The 23,542-nt window shown below is 41.4% G+C and overlaps 1 protein-coding gene across 2 annotated transcripts in view; it reads left to right on the forward strand.

Moving 5' to 3' along the window:
• LOC138567406 (lipopolysaccharide-induced tumor necrosis factor-alpha factor homolog) overlaps positions 1-23,542 on the forward strand; it is a 327,246-nt gene that overhangs the window by 266,045 nt on the left and 37,659 nt on the right. For both annotated transcript variants that reach the window (XM_069645579.1, XM_069645580.1), the window contains one exon: positions 12,518-12,746. In XM_069645579.1, coding sequence (XP_069501680.1) covers positions 12,518-12,746 — 229 coding nt within the window. The remainder of the gene's footprint in view (positions 1-12,517; positions 12,747-23,542) is intronic.

The following is a 23,542-nucleotide window of genomic DNA, read 5'->3' on the forward strand; positions in this document are numbered from 1 at the left end:
CTTTTGGGCCCAGAAATTACCTGAGCAACCAATCCAAGCTGCTTCAGGCAAGGGATTTGGAGTGTATCTGGCAATCTAACCTGGACTTTGATAACTATGTAGGGGAAACAATCAAGACCATCTATTAACTAGCCTTTGACTTCTACAACCTAGTCTATCTTTCCTCCAAGAGTCAGATCAAATGATAGTGGTGGGTTCTCTGATTAATCCAAAGTGTACTATTGTAATTCCATCTTGACAGGGATCTCGACAAACCAATTTGCACTGCTACAAAAAGCCCAAACTGCATCTATGAGGATTCTTTTACATGTTCCTAAATTCTCAACTGTTTCATCATATCAGAGAAATTCATTGGTTACCAGTTCAAGAAAGAATTACATTCAAGATTCTCTGGCTTGTCTTTAAATGCTTCAATTGATTTTCCCCGTCTATCTCATGGCAAAACTAGTTCCTTATTGACCACCTCGTGCCTTGCGCTCCTCTGATCAACACCGCTAGTGGTTCCTGGTTCTCATTATCTTCAAAGAGGGGACAGGTGTTTTTCAGTCCTGGGTCAGGGACAACATCTCACCAAAATGCCTGCGGTAGCGGAAGTAACATCTCACGACCCTTGACCGGGTGATCACAGAAAATTATGTCATTTGACCTTACCTCCAAGTGATCTCACAAGAAGTGGTGTAATGTCATTTGACGTCACCCCAAAATGACATCACTGGAAGTAATAGCACACAATCTTTCACCCATTGACCTCACAGGAAGTGGCATCACCTAGCATTGTCCCTCAGGCCACTAAGAGAAATATGATAACGATATCACTGGAATATGATATACATTTCATACAATAATGGATCTTAATTTGTAGCATTATTTTCAGTATGTCAAGGCCCATGTCACCACACAAAGTGTATGATCCCAAATCCCCTCTTCATGCTATTTCTACATGTCTACAGAGCGAAATCACATTCTGGTTGGAGAGAGGTGAATAGGCGGTTATAAGGATAAGAGAAAGCCAGGATAAAAGGAGAGAGGGAGAATATTTCACCACAGAACATATGTTCTTATGGTAGATAGCACAACAAAATACAGTCTTGATAGCACAACAAAATACAGTCTACAATAATTTTGGAAGTTACGATCAGCATGTTTTACTGTTTTGACAAGTATCCTTCAGGTTTCCACTCAGTAGGATGTGTTGTGTTGTGATGTACTGTTTGCAGTTGTTTCATGGACTACATTATTTCTGCAAGAAACAGCCATTCATTGCTGATATTTATGTGCTTCAGAACCTGGAGCTAAGTTTACACCTCCTACCATACATGGTCTGTAGATGTTTAGTGTGTTACAAAACCGGATTACCAAAATTGAAAACCTTTAATTCCAATTACGAATGGAGGGCTTCTGCATTGCCATTTTAGTGCTGCATCCTTACCCAAACTTCATAAAAGAGAGTACTTGCAATACTCTTCCTGCAGACCTGCCGTGCCAAGCACACATGTGAAGGATGGGTAGGTGAACAACAAAAAAGGTCAGATAATACAATAACAAAACATGCTGGCTCTGCCAATATATCCCAGTACCCCCACATACAAACATACTCATGTTGGCTTTGCCAATAAAAATGCAATGGCACAACAAGAAAGCATGTCCAAACATGTTCCAATGTAGGTCAGTCTAGACACGTAAGTTCACTTATTATGCTTGCTTTATCATAGATGCCCAGTAATAATTGTCATGCCAGAGTAAGAAATGGCTAAACTGGCTACACTAAATGCCAGTCTCGCCACACAATAACACCTACCATGCTTGTTTTATCATAGATACCCAATTGAAAATGGCTAGACTGGCTGCACCAAAACGCCATTCTAGCCATGTAATAACACACATCAAGTTGACTTTGCCCAAAATTCCATTAAAACATGCAATGCTATTGTAAGGATCAATTGCTTGTTTGGATGCATATATACCTCCACCCAACATGTAAGTACAATCATCATGTTGACTTTCCTTTTAACACCAGTAAAAGATGCAATGCCACCATAAGAACACACACCATATTTGCCTGGTCTCTTATGTGAGCAAAAAGTGCCATGCCAAAGAAAGAAAATGTCCAGTTTGCCTGCCCCAGTGTGCTGCAAACCCCCACCCCAACCCTTCCTCCGAGTAATAACATATCTCAAGCTGGCTTTGCACAAAAATAACAGTAAAACATGTAACAAAATGTCAGTTTATAGTCATTCCATCGACAGCCAAAGCATCTAATTCCATACCATCTAAAAAAAGCATCTAAAAAGAAAAGCATCTAATGCATTTTTTTTCCTTTTTTTAAAAATGGGACCCCCTCAACCTCCTTGTTTTACCCTTTAAAACCCATTTTTATGAAACTAAACCATTTACCATCTATAAAAATGCATTAGATGCTTTTTTTAGATGCTTTTTTCTAGATTGTATGGCTGTAGATGCTTTGGCTGTCGATGCAAAGACCGGATACCAAAATGTCCATACTCTAATGCCCCTTGCCTGGACCCCAGCCTTGCACAGACACCTTCGTACCAATTCACGCACTAGTGACTCACACATTGGTGGCTAGTGAATATTTTTAATTGGAGGGATGTAAACATTTCCCACAAATATGCCAGAGCGTGCAAGCGTAGCAAAGGAGACCAAACCAACCAAAGGTGGTTCAGGGATTTGGGGGGTTCACTCCGTCATTGAGAAATATTTTTTAATAATGGCTTAACAGGGTAAGTCTAATCCAAAAATCGAATAGATGCAATTCACCAACAGTGCACAGGAATATTTCTCCAATGCATTTCCTTTGCCCATAATATATGTCAGTTTAAAACTACTTTCACACTGGCTGTCCCCATACAAATCCATGATGGCTGTACCAATATATGCCAGTATTCCCATATAAGAACATACTTATGTTTTCATTGTTCATAATGTCTGTAACAATACTATCAGAAAGCATGTATAGGTTGGCTTTACCAATATATGTCCGTACCCCCATGTAAGGACGTACTCCTGTTGGCCTTGGCATTCAAAATGCCATGCCACAATAAGTAAACATGTCCAAACTGGCTGCATCCAAATACCAATCTAGCCAAGTAATATCACATATCACGCTTGATTTCTCACAGATGCCCAGAAGAAAATGCACCATTTGGGCTTCTGAAAATCTTCATCCTTACATAACAAATCTTGCGATAAAGAAAACAACTAAAAGCGTCCACGATCCGCTAGTGCTATCGTGGGAGAACCCGTACAAAAAGCAGCTGCAAAGATATATATTTCCACTAGGCATTAACAATGCCCAAAATCAAATACGAATAAACAGCGAGCAGATGGACAAGTTAACAACTGGGTATACCCAAACACAGAAGTGGAATAACCAAGTGGAATATATATCATTACTAAAGAAGTATACCCACATAAACAAACCAAAAGCAGGAAGTGTCTCAAATAAGCATCAATTCAGTCCAGCCTTAGACGAGGCAAAGAAACAGCTGCAAAAAGATCTGAAGCAGATAAAGAAAGTAGGTGGACCCAATGAAAAGTCGTTGTTGAAGGGAAGACGACAGCAATATCGCAATTGGCTGAAGTCATTCAATCACATACGAACACAAGAACATGCTGAATTGATGCTTCGTCTATTAATTCAAAAAGACAGCTGTAACATCTGGCAAATTATAAATACTGGCAAATTAAACACGACAAGTGCATTAGCAAATGGAGTAAATGCTGTCAGTTGGGTAAACCATTTCACAGCAGTATTCAACGACCGGGACAGTACGAAGTTATCTAACCCATTGGTAGTTGCAGAAAGCTGGCTAGTCATTAAAATAGTGGAAGACATTGAAGCAGCAATTCAGAAATTGATGAATTCACGAGCCGCTGGACCAGATGGCATCTCAAACCTAATGCTCAAAGCAAACAAAGAAAATTGGGCAAAATTCATTAAAACATTATTCGAGCATATTGCCATGACAAAAAAGATCCCTGTCTCCTGGACTAGCGCAATGGTAGTACCAATCTTTAAAAAGGGAAATCGTGGTGATACCGAGAACTACCGTCCTATTGCGCTGCTAGATACTATGGGGAACATTTTTGCCACCTTTCTCCCAAAAAAAATTGTTCTATGGGCTGAAGATGCATTAATATTTGACAGCAGACAAACAGGCTTCACCAAAGGCGTTGGAGTGGAATTAAATCTAGTGCTATTAAACATGGCCAAACTGAATGCTTTAAAACAGAAGAAGAGACTGTTTCTGGCATTTGTTGATTTAAAACAAGCATTTGACAGTATCAACCGCCAACTCCTCTGGAACAAATTGAAAAACTGGGGCTGTCCTAAGCAACTTTTGGCTCCGCTAATGGCACTTTATGCAAATACCAGCATTCGTGTACGTTTAAACATGGAAGGGGATTTAACAGAAGAAATACAAACCACAAAGGGTGTGAAACAAGGCTGTCCCCTAGCTGCTCTACTATTCAAATTGTTTATAGTCGACCTGCCAGCGGCCTTAAGGCAAACAAGGTGTTTCCCTCCAAAAATAAACGGAAACCAGATAAGCCATGTAGTATATGCTGATGATGTAGTACTATTAGACAGCACGGAAATTGGACTTCAAAGATTGTTGTCTTCTCTGCAAGCATATCTATCAGCAAATCAGATGACTATAAATGTTAAGAAATCGCAAGTCATTGCATTGAGTCCAAAAACAAACGCCAAGACCAAAACATTTACGTGGAAAATAAATAACGAAGTCCTGTGTAAAGCGGATACAATCCGTTATCTAGGAGTTGTGTTCAATATCTCGATAAGTGGAGCTGGACAAATGAAGTAGCTTCGCAAATGAAAATTTTAGCTCTACAAGGAGCAAAACTACACGCTACATACGGGAAGTTTTCATTACAGCCAATAATCACTTTCTACTCCCAAAAAGTGGTCCCAATAGTATGTTTTGGCAGTGAAACATGCTGGAATATTGATGCGAAGCTTTGGACCCAATTAGAAGGCAAATTTTGGCGCAAAGTGCTTAATTTACCACAGTGTGCCTCAATGGTAGGAATTCGTCATGAGCTGGGACTCAATTCTTTACACTCTGTAGTACTGTGGAAGTCATTAAGTTTGCTCTGTAAAATGAGGATAAGACCCGGAGCAAAGCCTTATTTGATTCTAAACAACAAAAGCCTAGATCCATCATCTTATTTGCTAAATAGCTGGGAAGAGAAACTGTTGTCAATTCTAGCAGCGGCAGATATAAACATGTCACTGGTAATGAATACTCCACAATTGGCAAAAGTTAAGTTTAATCAATGGAACTGGATCATCAACACCAACACAAGAGTTTCATTGTCGACAGCCATTGATTTGGGTATGTCTTCGCGAAAAGTAGGAGACTTACCTAAGTATCTTACCAGATTTCCATCACAATACCATAGAAACCAATTCCTAAGACTGCAACTTAATCTTTACCATACTCGTGAGATTTTGATGAAAAGGAAAGATCCAGTGACAACGAGTGCAATCTGTCGCTACTGTCTGATAGAGACTGAATCACTGAAACATTTGATAACTGAATGCCCAAATATTGCCAATCAGCGTGCATTGCACTTAGCCCGTTTTGCGCCAAAGAATGGAAACATGACCGAATGGTGGAGCTATGTAATATCGGGGACAAATACCAACTTAACATGCTCAATCATTAATTTCGTTGACATAATCCTTCCATGTCAAATGAAGTTGAGTGAAAGTAGTACGTGAAGCATCAAATTCAAATTCAAATAGGAGGAGCAGGTGAAGAGAAACGAATAGAGGACTTGAGAATTCAGAACGATAAGATGATGTCGATATTGATGACTAGAAATGACAAACATCGCCAGAGAACCCAACAGAGGAAGATGGAGTGTTACTTTACCTTCTATTGGAAACGTTTATTCTCACTCCTACTCTCTTTGTCTCCACGCCTATGTCCACGTCTCCCTTTTCTTTCTTTCCTTTCCTTTCCTTGGCTGTGCCCTTTCTCTTCCTTTCTCTGCTCCGTTTACTCTTCTCTGTCTTTACTCCTTTTCAGGAAAATGGAACGCAATGATGAAAACTCATGACAAAAAAGTGTTGTTTACTTTTTCAAACTAAAGTCAATAAATAAAAAAATATAAAATAAAAAAAAACAAAATGCCATGCTAAATTAAGAACGGCTTACACTGGCTGCCCCAAAATGCCAGTCCAGCCAAGTAATAACAGACATGCCACAGTACTAAAAGATTGGATGCACTAACGACTAATAACACATATCATGCCTGATTTAACATGGATGCCTATTAAAACTATGTTTTGTGCACCCCCACATGTCCTCTCTCACTCTCACCCCTCTCCCGAATCCCCAAAATCAGCTCCTGAACCCAGCATTAAACACAAGCAAACACACATTCACACACCATTCTCTCGTTTATTTACATGTGCACCCATTCACCATAAACTCACACACACACACCCATACATAAAGCACTCACTCATTCAGACAGATTACATAGTATACATATGCATCCCCACACATTCTCTCTCTCTACCAACCCCTCCCCAAACCCAAAATGTGCTTGTCAGCCCAGCTTTAAACACAATCATACACATTCACACACCATTCACACATGCACCCATTCACCATACACTCACAGACACATACACCCAGCCACTCATACATTATACACCCACTCATTCACATACATTACATAATATACATATGCACTCCCACACGTCCACTCTCCCTCCCACCTCCTCCCCAACCCCAAAATCAGCTTCTCAGTCCAGCAATAAACACAAGCACACACATACACACATCATTCACACATGCATATACCCAGCTACCCATACATTACATGCTCACTCAAATTGCGTAATTTATATATGCATCTACACAAATCCCCTCTCCCTCCCAGCCATCCCATAACCCCCAAATCAGCTACTCAGCCCAGCATTAAACACAAGCACACACATACACACATCATTCACACATGCACCTATTCATTATATACTCACAGAAATGCACACCCAGCAACACATACATCATTCACTCCCTCATTCACACACATTACAGAATATACATATGCACCCACACATATCCCCTCTCCCTCCCACCTCCTCCCCAACCCCAAAATCAGCTTCTCAGTTCAGCAATAAACACAAGCACACAAACATTCACACATGCACCTATTCATTATATACTCACAGAAATGCACACCCAGCAACACATACATCATTCACTCCCTCATTCACACACATTACAGAATATACATATGCACCCACACATATCCCCTCTCCCTCCCACCTCCTCCCCAACCCCAAAATCAGCTTCTCAGTTCAGCAATAAACACAAGCACACAAACATTCACACACCATTCACACATGCACCTATTCATTATATACTCACAGAAATGCACACCCAGCAACACATACAACATTCACTCCCTCATTCACACACATTACAGAATATACATATGCACCCACACATATCCCCTCTCCCTCCCACCTCCTCCCCAACCCCAAAATAAGCTTCTCAGTTCAGCAATAAACACAAGCACACAAACATTCACACACCATTCACACATGCACCCATTCACCATTCACCATACACTCACAGACTTGCCCACCCAGCAAACCAATATATATATACACCACCACACATCCCTTCGCCCTCCCCCCTTGACCAGTCCCCTAAACAGCTCCACAGCCCTGCATTAAACACAAGCACACACACCATTCACACATATACTCGTTCACCATACACTCACAGACATGCACACCCAGCCACACATGCATCATACACTCACTCATTCACACACATTACATAATATCCATATACCCACACCCTTGCATGAACACACCCACAGATATTTTCAAAAAATAAAACATTATTACCTTTTTCAGGGAATCAGTCGCTCCAAGAGACTCGCCCTCTGCAGGCAGGTGTCAGACCTTCAGCTCCACGCAAGATAGGAACAGTTCCTGTCATAACCAGAGTAGAGGAGTCGGAGGCCTCAATCCTTTCCTGTGGGAAAGTGGAGGGATGCTGACAGAGTGACTTAAACAAGGAAAATATTTCTTTTAGAAGTCTGGGAATTTAGCCACACCACTCCCCCCATTCAGACACATGGCTGCCCTGGGGTCACAAGCGATTGGCCAGGGGTTGCAAGCAAACAATCAGGGGATGCAGCTGCGACCCCTGGTACCACCCGCATGGCGTCTGTTCATGGGTCCTCGATTCTGGAATTCAGTTCCCATCAAACTCAGAACAGCAAATAATGTTTTGCCTTTCAGGAAAAATCTGAAACCTATCTGTTTCAGTAACTCCTATCATCTCAAAGAAATCACAGACTTGCAAGATCTGTGCTCAGAAGCAGTTTAGCCTGGCCAGTTTCTCCCCTTGCAGGAGAGTATGTGCATTATAAATGATTCAAATCATATTAGTCATATCAAATAGATATACATCATACCAGGGACTAGAATAATCACCAGCATCACTGACCTGCAATTCAATAAGCAAATGAAACATTCATCCCAATCTGTGATATATCATTAGGGCAAGCACTATATCAGCAAAGTTGTGTAATCGTATCCCCCATTAATGAAATAAGCAGGACCAAACAATGCATTTGCCTAACTGAACAATCTGCTTAAAAGGTTAGCACCAACAACTAGGTGAACAATACCCATACAATGATATAAAATCAGAAGCAAGCCCCCAGTAGATAGATGAAATGGCAAGTGAATATCCATCGCAAATGAAAGTCTATTTGTTTCATACTATTATTTTTTTTAAAGTGAGATATAACCCAACCAAAAAATCAACCATATTCATCCTACAATTACTAATAAATACATGCATATGCCAAATGTTTTCCTACTAGTATATCCACTGCCCATTCTGAAGGAATATCTAACAGCAGAAAGGGAAGTGGTAGATAGGTGGAGTGGATGAGAAGAAGAGTGGTGTGGAGGTAGAAAGGAGACCATCAGTGAAGAGAAGTGAAAGAGGTGGAGAGGAAGAGTTTATATGTGGAGCCGTGGCCATCATTAGAGAGAGGTACATTGAAGGTGATAGAGATGACGAGGGGTGTTTGGGAGGAGGAGAGAGTCCAGCATTTTAGAAAGGAGGGGAGGAGCAACTGACAGGAAGAACATCAGTTGGGAGGCAGAGGGGAAAGACCATAGGTGGAGACAGATTGAAAGGAGATGAAAGCGGTGGAGGAGGAAAGAACCTGGCAGAAAGAGGCAGAGGAGGACAAGAAGACCAGAAAAGGAATGAGAGTGGAGGAGGTAAAAAACACAGTGCTGCAAAACATGTAGGAGGAAAGAGAGGAAGACGGTGGAGGTGGTGAATGTTACCAACCAGAAAAACCACAGAGGATTGGCCTTTTCTTTTCTCATAGTGATGTTCTGGAATTCTGTCATGTGGCATTTGCTTACAGGTGAAAACCATCGACCCTTCAGCTCCTCCTTGAAACCCTGGCTGTTCAAATGACACATCCAAACTTCACGCCTAAAAAAAGGACCAAACGTCAACACCTGAACGAATGTCAACCAACAATCATGTCAATTCCCAGAGACCCTGACGACCCTAAAACAATCAATCACATGGACATGCCACCACTAAGAAATATGCCTCAGAACGTGTTACATCATAAACAAGCAACGCACACGAACTCAAAGAGCGTCTGTTGCAAATAACGACCAGAAGATTTAATGTAAAAACCAAGACATAGCTGAAATAGGTCTTTCTCCTGTCATTCATATCAACGTGCCACACTCCCGCTAGATTGGACTGATTCGGGTCGGTGTCTCCGCCCCCCATCCATAATTTGGAACCAGAACAATAAGAATTATGCATCCTGGTGGACAACAATATGACAAACGGCCATGCCAGACGACAACAGTCTGATAAACAAGAGAATGGACAGGAACCCCAGGGGTTCAGTCTAGCTTAAAAACCTCTATGACTGGTTTCCTCACTAGCCCTGACCCCTGTCCTACCCCTATCAACCTTACGATACTCATGCAGTCCCTCTTCATGTATACTGATGATCAGCCTTCAAATCCCACATAATGGCGCAATGCAGAGCTCGCCCCTCTTGCTCTATCACACACCCATCAACTCAGCAGCTAAGCAGGTGCCACAGCGCTGAATCTCATCTGATGAATCCTGGGCTCGCCCCCTTCAGATTAAAAACACACCAAGTGCAATCACCACATAGGTTCATACAAACACCAAGGACTCAGGTGTTTTTAGCTTGCACAAATGAACATCTCAGAATTCATATCTGCCTCCTCTGCTATCTCTCTAACACCCCTCCTGCCTCTTACTTTGGTAGGGTCACACGCAACAAAGCGACCAAAGTAGCGATGGAATTGTTGCATCACTGTCTTTTCTAGTATTTTACTGGGAATGGTAGGTTTACATTTGGTCGGTAAATAGGCAGATTAATACAATTATCTGTGTTTGTACAGAGGGATACTTGCAGCAGATAATCCCAGATTCCATGTATTCACTACCAAGGGAAGTTGGTCAAATACCTTCCAATAAGAAAATAGGAGGATTCACTCCTGTATCTATATTACACATGGAAACAGCTATTTCATATAGTGGATAATATTTCCCTTTTCACATTTATCAATTGGCAAGCCCTGTTATTATTCATAATATTAATCAAGTGATGGGCATTTAAAGAGATTTTGATTCAGGCGCCAATTTTCCTTCATAGATGTATTCAATTAGGTCAATATCAACAAATTAGCCTTTGCCTCCCCTTTTACAGATGATGGCATTTTATACACCGCTCACCGTATTGCTCTTCTGTTATTTGTGAACATGTTACTTTTAAAGTATCTTCTGCTGTCAACCATCTTAGGTGGTTGTTCTTGATGTTGTTTTGAGCGTTTTGTCTTATTTTACATCATGCTGTCAGCAACAATTCAACTCTTTTGAAATGTTAATGTAAACGATGTCTAATATTTGTTGGGTAGAACTTCTTTATAAAATGATGATGATAGATTGATCTCACTCTTTCTGGATTGCTGCTACTCGGCCTCTGCATATTGACATCTGACTGAGATGCTAGTGAATTTTTTTTTTGTTTTGTTTAGATGAGGACCTCTTGCAACTTTACTAGCTGTAGAACTAAGTTTAATCTTAAACGAGCTTTCCAGTCCCATTGATGACTATTGGTGGTCATGGAAAAATTTCTTGTTTCATAACCTCGGCAATTTATTCCAAATTTAAGCTGCTCGTCAACAGCAGGAAATCAATACAGATGTTATGCTGAATATGCTTTTTGAGCTTGGACTCGTTTTTGAAAGTTCCATTACTTCACCATTGTCCTGGGTTCTTAATTGGTGATTTTCCCATAGGCTTCATTGCTTTGTAGAGGCAAGTCAAAAGCCTTGAGTTGCTGGCAATGTCCTCTCAGATTCTTGTTATTTTCGATTCAACAAAGGTAAACTTATGGTTTTGAATGATATTATGGGTATTTTTAGGGCCTTTGGATTAGTTGGTTCATAAACGATGCTGACAATTTCTCTTAGTTGATTGGAGGACTTGCTGATACTGTCAGTGAGGCTGCTCTCCCGGGTTTCTCAAGGGCTCTGAAGTATCCTCTTTTTTTCACATTTTGCAAGTCGTTTGTCTGATTCGAATTTTGATCCTTGCCACTATCTTTCAAGCTTGTGGATTTCCCTTTTTTGTTGGCAACGTCCAGATTGTACCACTCAGTAGTCATTTCCTTCTGTCTTTGGTTATTTTCAGTTTTAAGGGTTCGACCATGTCACATGTCTTGGTGATATGGAGCTGAAAGGACTCGAGCAGCTCTTCAGGGTCTGTGTTAGTTTAAATACCCATGTTCGTGAGGGTAATATTTGTTCAGGTGCTTGCTTGGTCTGCCTTACTGCCATGTATTGCTGCTTGAGTTGTTATGGGGCGGGACGGGGACGGACAGTTTTTCGAGCCATGTTCAGAAGTTGAAACGTGAGGAGAGAGCGGTCAGACCAAACCTGGGATAAGATTGAGATGGATGACGTTTTGCTGTTACTATACAGGAATAAAACACGCACCGGAAGTCTGTTTGAACCACAAGTGGCCAAGCACCTGGAGGGGTGTCATGTAGGATGTGTAATTACAGGAAAATACCCTCCAAGTATGTACTATTTAAAATGCATGTTTCAATCAGTCAGGAAAATGTTACCACCCGCAAATGCGCACCAATTGTGAATCAGTTTATTTTATCAAAAGACCCTTGTATTATCATTAAGAGTGTCTCACAAGCCTTTCAACAAGAAAAAAAACTAAAAAGCATGCAAAAAGATGCCCCAAAAAATGAAAATACTAGTTTCTGTTGAAAATATTGTTCTTTTGGCCAACGATATTGGGTACAAACAGTATAACTTTGCCGATTAGTACAGTACCTTGTTAGAAGTCTTTTTTCTTGGATTCCTTAAAGTAACACTAGCTTTCCTTTGTGTACACAGTGATCAACATGCCTCCTAACGCACCAAATAGTGGTCAAAGTAACCAAACAGCAGCCCCACAACATGGCTACCGGAACCCTGGAGGGCCCGCAGTGATGATTGGGAACATGAGCCGAGATACACCAATGCGAACCACATGCCCGGCCTGTCAGCAGGCAATCGTCACCAGCATCAGCCATACTGCTGGTGCCATGGCATGGCTATTGTGTGGGATGCTCATTTTATTTGGGTAAGCTCTTCTACTGATAGTTATTTCAATTACGATAACTTGTTTATGTGATATTAGTTGATAACCAGCATTAGTTGAGTTTTTTGTTCAAACAAACTAAAAAGGCTCACGTTTTTATGAAATGTTAATTGCACGAAGGCACCGCCTACGTTAGCGCTTATGCACACTTGGGTTTGTTCCATGCAATTTTCATCATTTGCAAAATGAAGTACAGAAACAGTTTTAAAACCAGACAAAAGCGCCTTTGTGCATCCTTATTCACTTTGTTATGCATGGCACCAGGTTCGGCCCTAGGGGCACCAGCGCCCTGGGCGAATTGGCACCCCTCTCCTCCCTAGAGCGCCCCTGATCAACAGGGGGCAAGGCAGAAGGGGTCAGGGCCAGGAAGTGCCACTTTTTTAAAAAACATTTTTCTAGACCTCCTCGCTCTGGCAAGGAGGTAATGACATGCGCTCTGCCGTCGCGGGCGCATTTGATAGCAGTGAAGCGCCTGCCATGCCTTCTGCCACTATGCCAGCTTGGGGGAGCCCTTGAAAGACGCTGGCGTGGTGGGGGGCTGACATCACCTTTTGTTGTTAAGGGGTGCCCGTGGCGCATTTGGTGACAGTGGGGTGCTAAGCACCCTATTGTCATGAAATGCGCCAGCTGCCGCGGGAGCATTTCATAGCAACAGCCGGCCTGCTGCACCTTCTCCCACTACGCCAGCTCGGAGGGGTGCCTTGAAAAACTCCCCCGAGGTGGCGTGGCCGGGGCTAATGGTGCCGTGGGGGGCGTGGCGCCCAGGTAGTCACCCGGCTCGCCCCTCCTCCCCCTCCAAGGCAAGACCTGCATGGCAGACAGCGTTTTCAAGAGATTCCGTAGGAAACCGATGGTTCTGCAGCAGCATGAAAATGCCATGCTTGGGTAAAACCATTCCTTTTCTGCACCGGAAGCAGTATGGCAGAAATTGTCATCCCGTTGCATCCTCCCCACGCCCTTACAAAAATGTATGAAGTCCCCCAGAGTGTAACTAAAGCAATTACACCTACACTAAAACGTATACACCAGGATGTAGACCCTTTATTTACGCACCTGGGAACTCGAAAATGAGCCTGAAAGCGGATTCATTGTTAACCTCTGCCACACAGGTGTGATTCCACCCGTATGGCTGCTGATTGTGGTGTGTCACCCGCTCCTGGGAGCATGATAGCTCCCAGGGCTTGTGCTAAGGTCACATGGTGGTGACCATGTGATTTAAATAATAAAACACACTGATGACGCTGCACGTCACGTTTTGTGAAGTACTTAAGTGATTTTATTCTTTCCTCACCAGTGCTGAAAGCATTGTATGACCGATGTACTCCCCGAAATGGCGCTGAAAGCATTGTATGACCGATGTACTCCCCGAAATGGCGCTGAAAGCATTGTATGACCGAGGTACTTCCCGAAATGGCAGATGACGTGCTCACCTTCTCTCTTGGGTTTTCTTTTCGTTGACTCTTGAAAGCCTGAGTTGTTTTGGTTTTAATTTGTCATTACCGTGCTGCTGCCATCACATAGATGTGGAAGGCATTCCCTCACCGATCAGAACACACTAAGGAAAGGAGAGGAGAGGCCCGCTACTCTATTTGCATTCTGTCTGCTGTAGGATACTTGTTTCCTGGGTGGAAGGCCATTCCAGTTGAATGCCTCGCGCAGTGCAGGCATTCGAATCCAAGGAGGTCCCACTTGTGCTATTGGTGACAAGCATTGGTGTCGGCGCTCGGTAGTGTGGTGGTCTCTAAGGACGACAGGACACCTGAAGTGATTCTAACTGCCTTTATTTAAAGGATACACAGGTGGGGGTCAATTGTCCATGTATGGGGCAGGAGCAAGTATTCACAGTTGCAGTCTCGGCCTCCCAGTTACTTCACTGGAGGCAGGGTGTGCACATGAACGGCATTTTTGTCAAATAAACTGCTGCCGAGAAAATGGGTGTATATGAACACTTTCATATACACCAAAGTAAGCAGATTCAACGTTGTATCCTGGAACGTAGAAGCTGCTTACTTTAATGTATTTGAAAGTGTTAATTTACCCCCTGCACTGCAACAGGGCTTCTTGTGGCACTCCTCCATAATAACGGCACCAAAATGGTACCGTATTAGTGTGCCACTTTAGCGCACATATAAAACTGGAGGAGTGCCACAAGAATACAAGTGTAAAGAGGCAGGTAACGAATATGGCGGTTGCTAGGTTGGTTTCCAACCCATCCTAGCAACCGCCACATTTATTCCGAAAGTGGCGTATTCCTACCGACTTCAGAAGAATGCGCCACCTTTAGAATAGGTCTTAAGTACCGAAAAGGACGTTAACGCTTTTAACAACCTTTTCGGTACTTAACACCAGTTGAGAATCAGGCCCTGGTCAGTCTTGAAATAAGTCAAATTAAGAAACTGGTGGAGGGGGAGAGTCGGGTGGGGCAGGGGTTTTACATAATGAAGCTGCAGGTGGCAGGGCGGAGGGCAATGATACCTTTGGATGACAAAGTATTCACACACTCCAGACTCCTCTGTAAAACATTAAAACAATTCCAAACAATCAAGGCACTGTGGAGACACCCTCTGCCAGATAAGTAAATGCAGAGTCAGCATTTCATAATCGTTCTGCTAATAGCGCTTTCTATACTTTCGAATGGGGACTATGCCTTTCAAGACCTAAATATTGTTAACACTACACATTTGAATGGCTGAAAAGGGAAGGGTTCCTGTGTAATTGCCTAAGATCTATGTGGTTATGAAGGAAGAGTCATGCAAGAAGACATGTTCCATGTCATGAGTGAGGTCAGGCCTTCAAGATAACAAACAGGAAGTCGAAACTAGACACACATCATAATGCTCTATGAGTCCAATGAAATAATAGTTGCTGTTTTTTCTGTTTACAATGTGTGACCATAAGATCTTACAATGAATAACTATGACTAATGTACTACAGGATTGCAGGTGCACAGGGGGAACAATATAGTTGATCTGTGAAATTAAACACTGTTTATATTAGGCAACACGCAGGGACATAGAAGAAGGAAAAAATACTTTTCCTAAACCTTTTTCCAAAATGGCCTCATGATGGTGCCTCAATATGCAGCAGTTTTGCACATTTAGTTCCCCAACAGACCATAGGGTTGATCACCATTAATCGAATGGTGTCCTTTCTGCATCTCTGTCAAAGGTCTGCATTTGTGATTGTATGTGCGTTTATGTATTGTTTCCTGGTGTTCAGTGGGTTGTGCAGCACTTGCTGTTTGTCTGTCTAGGCATGTTATGCACATTGTTCAATGTGTATCGAAGTATTGAACAGTAAGAATAATTACATGAAAACAAACAAGAACACAATGAAATAAAAGAAAATGAAATGAAAACAAATAAAAGAATATGTTTGGGCATAGCACTTAGCCCTATTTAATCACTCAGCATCTATTGCTTATCGAATGAAGTAAGAGGCATTTTAAGGCATTATTGTTGAGGTTGGGTACACTTGTGTTGTATGAGAAAGGACAGGTTCTTGTGTAACTGCCTGAGGTCATGATGTTTATGAAGGAAAAGTCCTGCAGGAAGACGTGTTCCATCTCATGAATGAGGTCAGGCCTTTTGCTTAATTCTTTGCATTCTAGAATTTGTGGTTTTGTACTTTATAAATGCAAGAGTATATGCGCGCCAGAATGCGAAGAGCCAACAGGGCTGGATGACCAGCGCAGTCGTGACATGGTCCAGTGTAAGACCACTGGATAATTGCGACAGTAATCGGAGAGACTGCACATTCAGCATAGAAGGTGTTTCCCCTCATTTAGGCAGAAACTTCATTTATATGCTCTTGAAGCAGCGAGCGTGCAGATGCAGTCGCAGCATCCCTGCAGTTTCTGGAAGAGCAGTGAGAAGATAGTGTTTTCCTAGGCCTTTGATAGGTGTATGGGAGGGTACGAGGAGCACATATTTTGGCACTTGGGCCTTTGACCCACTAAACTATTTTTATGAAAATGAAATCTAAGAGTCTAAGATTACTAATCAGCTAATCTGTCTACACAAATTTAATCATAACCCAGTAGTTTCTACTGGTCTGCTGTGACTTTAACGAATACAAAACGAATTGAATTTTTAGCGAACCCAAAATACCTAAAAAAAGAATAAAGAATTTGTTAAAACTATATATATATGTGGTTGAGAATAGGAGGGGGAAAAGTATAAATAAATAAAAAAACAGGTGGCTTTGGGGGACCCCCCAAAACAACACACATACATTTGTAATTTGTTTTATAGGTGTTTTGGGTTCTTTAATTGTTCATTCGTTGTTTTGATATTTGTTAAAATCACATGTAACCATTTCTTCTCACATAAAGGGCCCCTATTTAGAGCAGGTGTTTTTCAGAGATCATATTGTCTAACATAATGACACTGTAACATGGTCTGATCATTTTATTAGATTCACTGACTCACTATATAATATGTATCTCCTTCATGACCCAGAACTTTAGATATCCCAGGTATTATATTCACAAAAACATAAATTGACCTCTCCACAATCCAGAAAGGAGCCTAAATCGATGCATGTAAATTCAACCTTGCCATGCAATGAATTTACAGATTGTCTTTTATCCTCATTTCGGTAACTAAGTGATACAATTGCTCGACCTCAAGCGTTCACACATATTTCTAAATTGAAATCCTCAACTTGGTTTTCACCGCAATTAAATGAAATTGAAAATCAAGACAGAAAGATTATGGATGAATCTGAACCCAGAAGATTCCTTAAATAATATGAAAGTATTATGTAAGAAATATTAAAAAGCCATTTTTCGAAACCCAACAAACATTTTTTACACACAAAGATTAACAAAGTAGGAAATATACCAAGAAAATTGTTTAAGTCGATTCAATCTCTAATAAACTCCCAATAGCGCAATCACAAATTCCTATCTCCCATGACCAGTGTGTGGAACTAAATCATTATTTAATTTCTAAAATTGCAGTTATTCAAATAGATATTTTGGCTCAGAAATCCGTCATTAGAGATATAGACATAATTGTTTGCCCTCCAACTCATTAGATGCATCTCATATTAAGTATTTTGATTTTCTTCCTGCTTCTCCTCGGAGATTGCTAATCTAGTTGGAAATCTTCAACCATCTTCACATATAGAATATTCTTTACAGACAGACGTTTGCTGAGTCTATTGTTGAATTGATTATGCTACTTATTAATACATCATTATTGGAAGTTAGGGTTCCTGCTGAAGGCAAGTCCCTCTGTATGCACACACCAGAGTAAATACAACCCACTAGGGAAATAAGCCAAGAGATAGCTTTGCAAGGATAACAAGATTTACTTGTATAAAATACAAGTGCCAGCAAAGAACTCTGCTGCTCAAGAGCTCTCTGGTCATACATCTTCAAACATGGGGTTATAAACACAAAAAACGCCATTCACATACTGGACGCTTTGGTGCCCCCGATTGGAGGCACCCTACACATGGGCCTGCTCCATAGGGGATGTCAGGCGCTACTTGGCTGGTTCTCTCCGTCGATCTTGATGCACGTGGGTCAGCTGGGCTCATCCTCCCAGTGAAACTCAGGGCATACATGAAACACAAAGTAACTTATCTAAACTAAACAACTGAGACAGACTATGCATTCATTACGGCAGGCACCTGGGCGGCACAGGAAATGGGTGCCAGCGAGAAGGGATGATAAAATACAGTCGTGCTGACCCATACATTCAGGGCTTCACTGATACCCCAGTTCTTGGACCCAGTGTCTCCCCTCTGGGGATTGATCTTTGATTTACTCTTCGAGGTACCTCATGCTACGGGAGACATATGTTATTGCTAGAGAGAAATAAAGTCATGTGGGTTTTAGATCAGTGGTGGGCACTTTATGGGGGTTAGGACCCCAGGGTTGGGTGCTTATCAAAGGGCAGTAGGAGTAGGGGTCGTGTTGTTGATGTGTGGCTGACTCAGGTCTGGCTAGGTGGGGGTTAGAGACCCGATGGCAGGTCATCAGAGATGAATGGACACAGCGCAGAGCCTGGTGCTGTCTCGTGCTCTTCGCAGGGCACTTTCCTTGAACTGAAACTAAATGTTCACAACACTGAAGGGACGAGATGGGAATGGACTTCTGTGGGAACAGGGCTCGAGTGGAACAAGCATGTTTTGTAGAGATTGGGCTTGGTGACTTGGGAACGCGAGCAGCGTGAGCCTGCGACCTGTCTGTTTGGCCTAATACAAAATGGCGTTGCGGAGAGTGGGCATTTCTAGCGCTAAGCACTGACTTCTATGCGCTGCAGGGTTTTGGTATGGTATCAGGTGATATAGACAGCTCCCCCGCTGTAGGTTACATTGCCTCGTATGGGGTTTGCCTTATTTGGAAGCGCTTAGGGGGTGGGAGAGACTCATTTCCATCCCAACACTGTGCAACTGTGTAATCTCTCTGTTACTAAAAAAGCCATCATGAGACCCACTGGTACAGAATAATTATCGACCAGTGGCATCTCAACTGACCTTAAAAAACTCTGAAATAAGTGGACACTTCGCAACTTCAATTATTTGAATCTGGCCTTGGCAAATACATAGGCTAGCGGGAAGGCCGCTACTGTTATTGACTTTGCATTTGCCACCTCTGTCCAGTGAGTCAACCTCAGCAATCTCTGTATTGCGCCCACACATCTGAGTGACCATGCTCTCTTGTCTTGGACACAGTCTGCAGCAGATCACCAAAACCCTTGTCATCTAGAGTTGTGCCCCGAGGTAAGTGTGCGTGGAAACTACCTACTTTGTACGGAATCTAATGTCAATAGGTTTGATGCATATATGAGTGACAGGGCTCATGATCCAGTGACTCTCCTGATTGTTTATGGCTGGCCATTACAAGATGTCATGGCAGAAATTTTAAATGAAATAAGATTAAATCAGCCCAGCATTTGCTACACAAAACGGAAGTTGTTTTTTTTTTACATGGCTGTTCATCAGCAGAAAAGATAATATCGTAGATCTGTTGCCGCATTGAAAAAGATTGATTATTACGAAATAACTGCAACACACATCCCCGATTAATGGGTTGATTATCTTCATTAAAAAGTCTTGTGACTGTAAAGGTAGTCGGAAACAGAGGCAGCAGTGCTGTAGAGAGATCTAATTTCGCCTTTGAGGTGACTCCAACACTCATGTTATCCAAACTGACTGACTCGCCTTCCTCTATTGATCTACTTCAGACAAAGTAACCGACTTCTCTACCACAGTTGTGGCTAGTACTAGACTCCAAAACATTTAAAGCTGATACAGCAGGTGTGACCTTGTCTGCTTTACTTTTCTGCTCAGAGCCTAAAAGCCATTTGCTAAATTACTTTTATTGTTGGCTCTTTTGAGTTTACATGCAGCTTTTTTGCACATTTTCTTAGGTATGTTTTCACTCTTATCGAATTTACAATGTGCAGCTGATTTTGTTTTGCCAGCTTTTGGCATTTTCCTTGATTGTACAGATTAATATACTAGCACCTCATCTGCTCCCATTTTGCCTACTTCCCCCGGTAATCCGGCCATGGTAGATTCTAATGGGTTATCTCTCGCTGGATCCAAATCATCTAGTGGGATGACATCATCAGTCTCTACTACCGGTGGTCTTCCGGACAAAATATTTTCCACTCTAGACTTAGGTACCGACACAGCCAGGTTTAGCACTAGGCGCATCTGATCAAGAAGATTCAATTGTCTTTGAAATTCACTGAGAATAATGTTAGATAATTTTACAAGAATTTTTAGCACAAAACTTGTTGACTCATTATGTACAATAGTGACTCCACTCCTTTCTGACGCAGTTGAACCTCCCAGCCCCTTGTGTGGCTCTCTAGATCTAGATACTTCATTAGATGAATCATCAATTAAACCTGTCAATCTGGAAGAGCCAGAAGGTCATGAATCTCGACACAGGTTACACCACGCACCCTCTCGATACTTTCTTTTGACAATTTTTGGACCTCAGTTTGTAACTAATAACACAGGTTGAGTAAGGAATTATTATTGTCAATTTCTGTAGACGTACTGGCAGTCTCTCCCTGAGCACCTCTTGAAGAGTATCCACCTTGCCCAACTGCTTCCTACTGCCATTTAAAGGTGCCAGAAAGTATTTTGTAATTTTTCCTTCCACTTGAACAATCCCTGTATGTGTATGCACCTGAGCTAAAGAATGCTCCAAGCGATTACTTAACCTGGCAACCCTGCATGCTGATTGCTGCTTTGACATTTTCTTGTTCCCACGTAAATTGAAGCTCTTTTTCTCCCTTTAAACTGCAGTGTACTTGAAACGCACTTGCCTCACACGTGCTTCGTGCTCCAATGGGGTTTTAACAGAAACTCAGAGGCTGGTTCAAAACACTGAGACGAGACTGCCAGGCAGAACCAGTAAATCACCAAGTCACCAATCTGGATTTCATTGCTACCCTCCGTAGCAATGAAATCCAGATTAAAGGATTTCTCTGTCATGCAACAAACAGAAAACTAAACAAAGCTTTCCCAGTGCTCAGCCAACTGCAGTGCACTTGAAATGCACTTGCCTCTCCCGATTACATTATTAGATGGCTTTCAATTGGGCTTTCATCCTGGCCATGGAATGGAAACTACCTTATTTACAGTATGGACAATATTTTAGAGGCTGCTGATGAAGGTGAAATGACCCTTCTTGTAATGCTTGACTTGTCCATGGTCTTCTACATTGTTGATCATTAGATTTTATTTTTCGTCTTCGTAACCGTGCAAATATATTGGCACATGCCCTGAAGTAGTTTTACTCCTTGTGAAGTGGAGAGGGGCACTTTATTGCATATGCTGTGAGAATCAAAGATTTTTTGGAAGGAGGTGTTGGATAGAATCGACATGATTTTGGGTATAAGATTTCCGAGCATGCCTCTTCAAGTTCTTGTACTATCTGGCAGAGGAAGATGTGTGATTGCTAAAGGATATGGTCAATGGATTGACAAGGTTTTGGTAATGGCGACAAAGCAAATCATGAAGCTCTAGAAGACCAGGAAAAAGCGGTGGAACATTAGTTGCATGATGTTCAGATTCTATCAGACTTTGAGAAAATCTTGTGATGTAAACGGGATAGGGAAGACCTTCATTTAGAGCTTTGGACACCCTTTAACAATCTATATGGCATGTAGGCAATTATTTTACTTTGAGTCAAATTGAATCAATAGTGTCAATTCTGGGTGGATTGAGTAGTGTGGAGTGTATGTGTTTGTGTGTGTATAGTGTCTTTTGTTTTTGTTTGTTTCTATATGTTACAAAATTCATGTTTACGGGTGTTATATTTTTGTACTGACTTTTATGATATTAATTTACTTGTTATTATATTTTATAAATGATTCTTTAGAATTTCTTATGTGAGTTGACAATATATTCAGTTGTTGCTGAGGGGGGTTGTGGTTGAAGGGGTAGTTTTTCCTTTTTTTTAAATGGTACATAGTAGATTTTGTTCGTTATTTGATGTAAACTTTTAAAAATGTAAATAAAGAGTTTTACAAAAGAAAGAACTCAGCAAGTAAAGCCTGGTCTGTTTAAGTCTCTCTTGAAAATAGTACATTGTGGGCTCCTTTAGAGTTTCCAATTTTCACCATGACTCTTTAACATCTATATCAGACCATTGTTTCATATCTTTATTAAACGCAGGTGCAGCTACCATTCACAAGCCAACGGTGTACAAGTATACATTAAAGTAAAGGACCCAAATATTATCACTATCAACCTAACCAGCTGTTTAGATGAAGTGCAATCTTGGATGATTGATAATGCTCTCCAACTCCGAGCAAAATACAGTTTATTTTGTTTGGGAAGAAAAATGTATTGAGAACCACAGCCAATAACTATCCACCTCCTATTTTATCTGATAACGCAATGCCCTATGCGCTAAAGAAATACAAAACTGGCTTCTACCAGCAATAGAACCTGGACCTAAACTAGTTCAAATCTTTTCATTTAAAACTATGTTTACTGCGTAGAATCTCACCCTACATTCAAAGAGAACATCTTCCTGGAGTTGCTTGTTCACTTATCACCTCCAGGGTATATTACTGTAATGCATTCTATACATTTTGACATTTACTGCTTATCAACTAGAACGTATTCAAAAAGTCTTGAATTTGGCAGCTCCCTTGATTTTTTAACTATGCCGCTCTGTCTCAATTACAGTGAAATGCTGTCATATCGTTAAGGTTCTCTGCTTAGTTTTTAAATGTCTTAAGGGACTTTCTCCTCCCCACCTTCAGAATGGAATTCATCAATGTAGACCATTTTGTTCCCTTCAATCTGAAGATCAATTCTCATTGTTTCCCTAAAACGAAATTTTAATATTATTTGCCATTGCTGCTCCAAGGTTGTATACTGCTCTCCCATTTTTCATAAGATTAATTGACACATTTTTGCAATTTTGTAAAGCCTTGCAAACTTAGCTTTTCAGCTAATTACTTTCTTTATTTCTTGATGATTGATTGTGCTTTGTGCCTTGGTACAAGTTATTATGTAAGTGGAGCATAAAAAAAAATAATAATAATCTGTTATCCTCGCCCTGATGGCACTGGTCCTTTGAAAGGATCCTGATTAGATAATGCAGCGACAGGATGCCCACAAAATCAGCTATGCTGGAAGAAGAACCCATGCAAGAATTGGCTGTCATTTTATGCCGTAGGCTAATTCTGAATACATCTACAGACAGCTTCCTACTTATATACCGACCCCCGTCATACAATAGAAGCATTGCAGGATCCTTAAGCAACTCCATCACAGCCATCATGGTCTCC

This window comes from Ambystoma mexicanum, chromosome 2p, assembly GCF_040938575.1.
Source record: "Ambystoma mexicanum isolate Mex_15411 chromosome 2p, UKY_AmexF1_1, whole genome shotgun sequence".
Taxonomy (NCBI): domain Eukaryota; kingdom Metazoa; phylum Chordata; class Amphibia; order Caudata; family Ambystomatidae; genus Ambystoma; species Ambystoma mexicanum.